General features: G+C 51.6%; 1 protein-coding gene across 1 annotated transcript in view; it reads left to right on the top strand.

The window, feature by feature from the left end:
• The window catches only part of MEOX1 (mesenchyme homeobox 1), an 18707-nt gene extending 13678 nt beyond the window's left edge, over window positions 1-5029 (top strand). Inside the window, exons 2-3 of the mRNA XM_006776840.2 lie at window positions 1725-1897; window positions 3037-5029. Of these exons, the coding sequence (XP_006776903.1) occupies window positions 1725-1897; window positions 3037-3159 (296 nt within the window). The 3' untranslated portion in view covers window positions 3160-5029. The remainder of the gene's footprint in view (window positions 1-1724; window positions 1898-3036) is intronic.
• Window positions 5030-9038: the final 4009 nt, after the last annotated feature.

Below are 9038 nucleotides of genomic sequence, written 5' to 3'. Positions count from 1 at the left end.
GCTCCCCCGCGCCCCTCACAGGCCGCCCACCCGGATCCCGCGCCCAGATCCCCAGCGCTTGGGCATCGGGACATCGGGGAACCCTGGGGTGGCCCCTCCTCCGCCTTCTCGGGACGCCGGCAGCGCCCACTGGTCTTCCTGCCCCAGGGCGCAGGGTGAGGGGTGGCGGCGCCCAAATCGCTTTACCCGGCGCCTCTCCGCGCCCCGGGGCCGCCACACCCGGCTCCCCGCCGAGGAACGAGGGGGCAGAGGACAAGGATCCTAAATACACAGGGGACGAGCCAGCAAGCGGGGTTGACGGGTCTCTACGTCCCCACCTCTGCGGGGGGCCGGGGGTGCCGCTTGGCCCGGAGGGTGGGCGGCCTCCACCGTCGGTCGGTTCACACTCAGCCTCTGAGAGCCGATGGTTTTCCCCACAACACGCACAACCAGGTGGGGGCGCGGCCTTGAAGGCGCCGGGGGTTGGGGTGCAGCTTTCAGCAAAGCACCGCCTGTGCGGCACGGCCTGTCTGTAAAACCAGGACAAGGAAGTGAGACTTCCCAAGCTCGGAGCCTGCAGGAAGGGTGGTTCCTGCGCCCCGCACCGGCCACGCGGCCCCCATTGTGGGCTCCCGGTGCAGGTGTGTGCGCCTCCTTCCTGGCCCTCCCCCCGCCTCCGCTAAACGCGAAGGGAGAGCCCCTCTTACCCTGCTCGGAGGTAGCGGCATGCAATCCCTTCATTCGTTCAGTACTTGGCAGTTTGTAAACCCTTCCTACTTACATTGCGTTTGGACAGAATGTGAGCCAGGCTGCCGGGGCTCATGGCCGCCTCCGCATTCACTGGCTGATGGTACCTGGATGCACTCGGGTCAGCTGGCTTCACTTCTCCGAGCTCCGCTTCCTGGTCTATAAAATAGGGCTAATACCAGAGCTCATCCAGGGGGTTATTGTGAGGATGAAGTGACTGGTGCACGTACTGTGCTTGGTCCCTGCACCCTGTTAACAGTTATGACTGAGCGAGCCTCCTTCATAGATGAACTTTCCAGGCTCCTCCAGGCGTCAAAGGGCAAAAGAAGATTAAAGCAACACTTTTTGACTGACAGGTGCACACAGCGCCCCTAGAGATCTTGCTAAAATGCAGATTCTGATTCAGTGCATGGGGTGAGCGCTGTCTGAGATTCTGCCAGTCTGACCAGCTCCCTGCTGATGCTGCCACCAGAACACCCTTTCAGCAAGATCTCAGGGCCAGGGCAGTGGTTTGTAAACTTGACCGTGAGTCAGAATCACCTGGATGGCTTGTTAAAACCGATCTCTGGGCTCCACTCCCACAGCCTCTCATTCAGTGGGTCTGGGGTGAGTGAGGCCCCACGACCTGCATGTCTAACAGTTGATGTTGCTGAGGACGGAGAACCTGTTTTAGAGCATCTTGCCCACGACTAATGCCAAGCTGGGGGGTGAGCTGGGTGGCAGAGGTCACTGAACAGCCAAAGGCAGCTTCTTGTGCTTTGGGAGGAAAACCGTGGGGGTGAGGGAGCTGGCACCTGAAGTTGGGAGCCAGAAAACTTCCCATTTCTCAGGGGGTTAAGATAGTCGCAGGAAAGATAAAGGGACAACGTGGGTTCTTTCTCAGCACCCTTTCAGAATAAGAGAGACAGGAAAAGGCTGCCCGGCTGCTTCGTGACCAAAGAAAGGGCACCGAAGTCCTTGAGGTTTACGTCTTCCTGTTTGGGGCCCTCTCTCCCCAGACAACCAGGAGAACCGAGGAAAACCGGAGGGCGGCAGCAAGGCCCGCAAGGAGAGGACGGCCTTCACCAAGGAGCAGCTGCGGGAGCTGGAGGCCGAGTTTGCTCATCACAACTACCTGACGCGGCTCCGGAGATACGAGATCGCCGTGAACCTGGACCTCTCCGAGAGGCAGGTGGGAGCTCTGGGGACGCTGCTCCTCTTCTGGGCAGCCCTCCTCTCCTTGGCTCTCTCACCCCCTCCCTTCCCATCGCCCCTCCCTGAATCTCCACGTCTTCTCCCTCTGCCCAGGCCAATGGACCTCAACTGTGGCTGTACCTGGGAATCACCTGGGGAGATTTTAATAACACTAATGGGACTGGTTTTATGGGACTGGAATAGAGTTCAGGCACCAGAGTTTTTAAAGGTTCCCCAGGGTGATGCTCACGTGCATCCAGCAGTGGAGCCTCTGATCTGGTTATTCTCAACCTGGAGTGCGATTGGAATCACCTAGGACCTAGGTGCTTGTTTAAAAAATGTGGATCTGGGAGCTCCAGAGAGTGGCTTTGCAATAATAACGAGGGGGCCTGGGATCTGCATTGCTAATAAGTTCTGCAGGTGGTTCCGGTATGGGGCTGGTTCCTGGGCACACACTAAGAAGAACTTCCTAGCCCTTTGTTTGGGCTTTCCCTTAGAGCATTCCACCCACACCCATGCTCTGACGTAGAGTAAAGTATACTAATAACAATAATGATAATAACAATAGTATTTGATAGCGCTCTGCCAGAGTCCTGGATTTAGAATCAGAAGACTTAGATTCAAATCCTGCCTCTACCACTTCCTAGCCCTGTGACCCTTGGGACATGTCTCCCACCCCTTCTGGGTCTCCATCTGTAAAACAGGTCATCACCCCACTCTTGATGAAGCTCTGATGAGAAAATGTGCAAAGCAGAGTTACTAAGCTTTGTAAATGTGCCGAAAGATGGAAATGTGCTGGTCAACCTTTGCTTCCAGGCCCTTGGGTCACAGAAGCTAGAGGGAGCGGGGGAGTAGTACAGGAGGGGCGGGGCAGGGAAAGGGGGTGGAGCCAATGACGACTGACTTGTAGAAACTGTCCCCATGTGTGCCTAGGACTTGTTTTATCTGGAGACACAAGACGGGCCTCTGAGCAGATCGGTGTGTCCTCCCTTTGGTCTCTGTTCCTGGAGCCTCTGGAGGAGTGAGGAGGGACACGCAGTGTTTAGAGCTGGGGCCCCTGGAGCTGCCCCCTGGCCAGCTGGAGCATCAGCTGGGGAGGTGGTTGTCTTGACCCGGCTCCTTTGCTTCCTCTCTCAGGTCAAAGTGTGGTTCCAGAACCGAAGGATGAAGTGGAAGCGTGTGAAGGGGGGGCAGCCCATCTCCCCTCATGGGCAGGACCCCGAGGATGGGGACTCTGCAGCGTCTCCAAGTTCAGAGTGAGAGTCTCCGTGGAGAATAAAAGACTGAGGATGGAGCCCCTACCCAGCTCCCCCAGCCCAATCCCACTGTCACCTTCTTCCACCTGCCCCAGGGCAGCCTTTCCACATCTTGCAGTGACCCTTGGATATGAAGCCGCCTAGTGTTCCCGGGAGCCTTGAAGTTTTCCAGAAAGTTCTGTCCAGCATTGCTGTCTTAGCTACCCCTTTCCCAGGGCCTTTTCTTCCCACAATTCTTGTGACTCATTCAGCGGCCAGGTCAGACCTGAGTGAATCCGGGGAGCAACTCTGGGGACACTGCTTCTCGGGGTCCCTTGGCTGCTGCCCACACCCACCCCTACCACCTCCTCCTACATCGGCCAGGCCTCCTCCAGGTCTGAACACCACCTGGCCTGCTGGGAGAGGAGCCTTGGGACCAGCTGGTGACTCATGAAAGCTAATGCTTCACAAGAAAGGAAATGACTGAGACAGACACACACACACACACACCGAGACCACCTTTCCTTTCTGGGCTCTATAGCTGAGCCTTTGGGGGCCCTGAGTTGTCCCAAAACCCCTGGGAAAATCAGTGTGAGGAGGGTTGAGGACCGAAACTCAGCTGCTGCCAATCAGAAACCATCCCTGCCTCCGAATGTGTTGGCTGTTAGGTGGGCAAGTGGATTAGCACTGGCTGGAAGAAGACAGCGGGGAAAACATCCCGGTGTCCATCTCTGCGGTCCTGTACAGGCCCGTCACACTGGCTTAACTTGTGGGCGGGGGGGGTGGGGGGATGAGAATGGACCCAGTACACCACCTGCTTTTACAAAATTAATTCAGAAATACAGCTGGGGCTGTTGAGCAGCGTCCAGAACAATGGAGCAGGTATTCCTTTTAAATCCACAACTTCTGGGTTGAAAAACTATCCAGATGCTCGCATTATTGAACTGAGGGCTGGAAGGTGTCCCCTGTGTTCTCGGGCTGCTGGGCAAGGGGCTGGAAAGGTTGAACCCGGGAGAGCAAGGTTCCCCAGCTGCCGTGTCCTGTACTTTCACAAGATTAACTGCAAATGGGGACAACAAAGCAACCCCCTTTTCTCCACGGGGTGCATTTGAGCCCCTCCGCTGTGTTCCACACAAATGCTACTTTTATGGGAGGAGCTGCTAAGTTTATGGGTGTGGACTGCCCATGCCCTCTGGGGTGACAGTCCAGGACTGATGGCCGAACAGCCTGGGACAACTGAAGCTTTGGAGAAGGACCCCCTGCCTGCCCCAGCGCTCCATCTCCCATACCAGCTGCTGTCGCAGAGGGAGGTTAGCAAGAGTTTGGATCTCTTGTATGTATATTTAATCATTCACTTGTAAAAAGAACCCCACCTCCCCCTCCCAAAAGGACGACTGTGGTGGGAAATGATTGCCAAATAAGATGGCTGGTTAGAGCATGCGTAATTTCTTTCTAAATCATACTTCATCTATTTTCTTAAGATTACATCAAGGTAACTGTGCGAGGTCAATTCACTTAGTAAGAAAACGCTTGGAAAAATAAAATCAATAAAAGAGCAAGGCGCCCACACCTTTTTCCTTGCGGAGCTAAGAATCACAGCTGTGTGCAATCCTCTGGTGCGCCTGTGATGATGGACCAACGTGTAGGAGCAACAAAAAGGGGGAGCAGTCATCTAGGACAAGGTAGCCCCCTTTAGGTTCTTCAGAATGGGGGCAGGGGTGCAAATGTAATTGTTGCCTAAAAAAAAAATCTTTCTCCCCATACAAACTGCATTGCCTTATTTCCCATTGTAAAATGTTAGCTTTCAGCTTCCTTATCCTCTGGCTTATTGAATAGTCAAAGTTCTGTATACAAAAGATGAGCTCTTTTGTTAATAAAGAAATCTTGACCATAAACTAACCATCCCTAATTTTTAAAATCAAAGTTTGGAGGTTTTGTTTTTCAGGGTAAAACAATATACATCACTAGTAATAAAAATAACACAAGAAAAAAAATGTCCCTAATTCTATGTCTTTTTAGTTAAAAAAATATTTGTCTCACTGAGATGTCAACGATGGACATAATAGGACTGGCTCAAGAGGGGAGGGAAGGAGGGATCCAGGAGAGGAGGCCTGGCCAGTTATTGGCTTTGAGGCCATGGGCAGTGACCAGAAATGACATCATCAGGAGCTGGCAGAGGAAAGCAGACCCACCAAAATCAAGGTGCCACAGAGAAGGTTCAGGTCCAAAGCTAAGCAAAACAGACCCCTTCAAGGACTCTAACACTCGCTCCTAGCTTCAATCCAGTAGCTTCAGAGGACATTGGCCTTTCTCGGTTTTCCTCATCTTTCCAGAATGTTCCTTCTATGTCTCCAGGTAGACCCCTTTCTCAATGCTGTTGATCCCCTGCTGGTTCTCCTTCTAACCACTGCCTTCCCCCTCCTCAAGCTCTCCCCAGATGATCCCATCTACCGACATTTTTCTATTGTGGTAAAATATACAAAACATAAAATTTCAACCATTGTTCAAGTACAGTTCTGTGTCATTAAGTACTTTCACATTGTTGTGCAACCATGGACAACAACTTTCCTCTCCCGAACATTTTCATCTTCCCAAACAAATTCTGTGCCCATTAAATATAACCCCCCTTCCCTCCTCCTTCCCATCTACCTACATCCATACAGTGTTGACTCCGTGTTGGGCACTGTTCTAAGAGGTGGCCCTGGTATTCCTGTCTTACATATGAGATCACTAGGGCAGAGCCAAGGTGACTAAACCCCCGGGTTTTATAGCCTGTTAGTGGCTGTGGTAGAGCATATGATGGGGCCCAATTAGGTTCCTCCTTCTCCCCTAGGGGAATACAGCCCCCTGGCCATTGCCAGAGGCTGTACCCTCCGAGGGGAGGAAGGTACTTCTCCGCGTCACTGAATCCAGACTTGCTCCTGTGACCTGCTTTGGCCAATAGAAAGTGAGCAGAAGCGCCGGCAGAAGTTTTAGAGCCATCCTGTGTCTCCGCCCATTGCTCTTTTCCCTCTGAATGTGGCTGAGAGGAATTCCACCAATAGCCTGGGCTGCAGAACCACGACCTTCATATATGTCAGTGAGGATATAAAAGTCTGTTGTTGTAAGCCACTGGGATTTGGGGGTCATTTGTCACTGCTGCGCCACCTCATGAAAACTGACTGCTGCAGTGATGACATTGGGATTTGAATCTTGGCATTCTGGCATCTGGCCCACCCCATCTGGGAGCTTCAGGTTTCATATTCCTCTGCCTACTTCCCTTTGCTACCTGGATGGCTACAGGCACCTCGAACTTAAAATATCTGAAGGGGGAGTCTCCATTCCCCCCGATGAGGCTGGCTCCTTGGCCTGCATTCTGAATGCTGCATTGTAGTTGGCAACACAACAACCTACCCATTCACTCGTACTAGAACCCTGGGACGCATCTTTGATGCTCACTTCTTGGCTTTGCAGAATCAATCAATTACCTGGTCCTGCTCATCTCACTTCCTATGTAGATCATTCTCATGCCCACTGCGTTCTTGATCTTTGCACCACCATGGCCTTTGTTCAGACTGCCAATATCTTTCAAAGTTGTGGCTCCTCAAAGTCCATCCCCTAGAGCAGGGGTGGGGAATGTCTGGCCCGAGGGCTGTATAAGCCCCAAGAAAACATTTGGTCTGGCCCTGCCAAGGCATTAGGGGTGAGTTAATTAAATGTTTGACCAAATATAGCAGGCTAATTTTTAAGTTGATAATGTTGTATGCCCTGAGAATCTTACCTAATAATAGACAAACATGTAAATTAACCACCCCTCCGCTACACTCACCAGCCAATCAGGAGAGTATGCAAATTAACCCAACAAAGATGGTGGTTAATTTGCCTACATAGGAGCGAAGCAGCAGAGCAAAGACTGAAGGCTCCATCCAGAGCAGTGAAGACTGAAGGCTCCGGCTGGAGCAAAGGCCTGGGTCCTGGGTGCCAGAGGAAAACCGGTGCCGGCAGCCAGGGGAAGGGAAGGCCTATTGCACAAATCTCTTCGTGAAACAGGCCTCTAGTGATGTTATAAATATATGAATGGCCCCTGGCAGAGAAAAGGTTCCCTACCCCTGCCCTAGAGCAATCACATGCACGCACACACACAGACACACACAAACATATACAAATCCATGTCACCCCTGATTTAAAACCTATCAATGGCTTCCTATCACCTACAAAATAAAGTTTTAAAACCCAACACAGGCCCCCAGGGTGCCCATGCTCTACCTACCTTGACCCACAAACTCCATTCCCCAGCAATACCTAGCCACCTGCCGTTCCATATGCACACGCCAAGTGGTTTCTCTCCTTTATTTTGCTCATTCTCCTCTGTTTGGACTCCCAGACCAAGGACTTTGGCATTTTAGGAGCACTAAAGGGACAATTCGAAAGGAACACAGAGGAAGTTTCAATGTGTCAATAAGACTCAACTAATTCTCAATAATAGGCAATGCCTGACATCAGTCAGCACCATTAACCAATTTCTAAATCAATAGAAAAAAATCTCTTTTGATATGAGAATTTTAATTTCCCCAATAAACAGAGTTTAAAAATCCATTGAGGGGAGTCTGATGGTGAAATTAAAGGTGCACGCACACATCAATCAAGTGTTTTCTGGTTCTTTTGAACATTTGCGGATATTAGTGATGACCTAACTCGTCTCTCACCGTCGGCCAGTTTAATCCCTTACAACTACCAATGCATCATCCCTGAGCTCCTCCCGCTCTTCAGCGTTGCCGTTTGATTGACCAGCGCTGGCTGAACAGTAGCAGCCGGAACCAGCTGCTTCTCTAGTTGGTGAAAATCCTCTGCTTTTCTGGGGTGCACATCTGTACCAGGGAAGCAAGGCCACCCCACTGGTGACTCCCTGATGGGAACCAGTGACTATGACCGGAAATGGTGGCTCAGTAGGAATCCAAACCACCAAGAATTCCCAGACAGTAACTTGTCAGTAATGGGTTTCTCCATCCTTGAGAGAGCATCAAGGACGAACGAGTGTGTGGCTGCCCTTTGGAGAGAGGCAGAGAGAAGAAAGAGATGAAGCAAGCAGGGGATCTATTTCTAAATAAAAGGGCCTTGGGGCGGCGATGGGAGGAAGAGTGATGCTCAGGGCTTCAGAAATCTACCCACCTGCCTGGGCCGGGCCCTGCAGTGGGAGCATATTTTTCTACAGCTCTTGTCAGGCAGAGATCCACTCCTTCCTATCTGGACCCCCAAAGCGCCACAGACCCAGTAACCAGGAGAGCTCGTGGTGGGCGGCCTTCTTTCTTCCATTGAGTGGAAATGTTTTCCATTAAGAGTTATATAACCTCCAGCCAGGCAGAGGGGCCTGTGCCAACTAATCTCTCACAACTACCAGCGCAGCAATTGTCAGTTGCCTCCTCTCGTGGCCACACCGCACTGGGTTCTCACCATGTGCCTTCTCTCGGTGGTTGCCTTCCCAGTCCCATTTGCTGCAAACCATCAATAGACACCTTCAGAAATACCTCAAACCCAAGCCCTTCTCTAATGCCACCATCATCCCTGGCCACTACTATCTTTTTATCTCTGTCTTTCCACCTTGTGTGTGTTCCTTTATGGCCCTTCCCACAATTTGCAATTCTTCTATTTGCTGTTTGCTTATTCATTTGTGGTCTGCTTTGTAAGCTGGAGGGAAGAAGAGGAGATGTGCGTCTCTGATCATTTTATTCCCAGCTGCTAGCATGATAGCTGCACATAACAAATGCTCAATGGATAGTTATGGCATGGATGGATTGATGGATGGATGTTGGATGGATGGATGGATGGATGGATGGATGGATAGGATGGATAGGATGGATGGATGGATGGATGGATGGATGGATGGGACAGATGGATGGATGGATGGATGGATGGATGGATGGATAG

The sequence above is a fragment of the Myotis davidii genome, unplaced genomic scaffold (genome assembly GCF_000327345.1).
Source record: "Myotis davidii unplaced genomic scaffold, ASM32734v1 scaffold109, whole genome shotgun sequence".
Taxonomy (NCBI): Eukaryota; Metazoa; Chordata; class Mammalia; order Chiroptera; family Vespertilionidae; genus Myotis; species Myotis davidii.
Note: the sequence above shows the minus strand (reverse complement) of the source record. Positions and strands in the feature narration are given on the sequence as shown.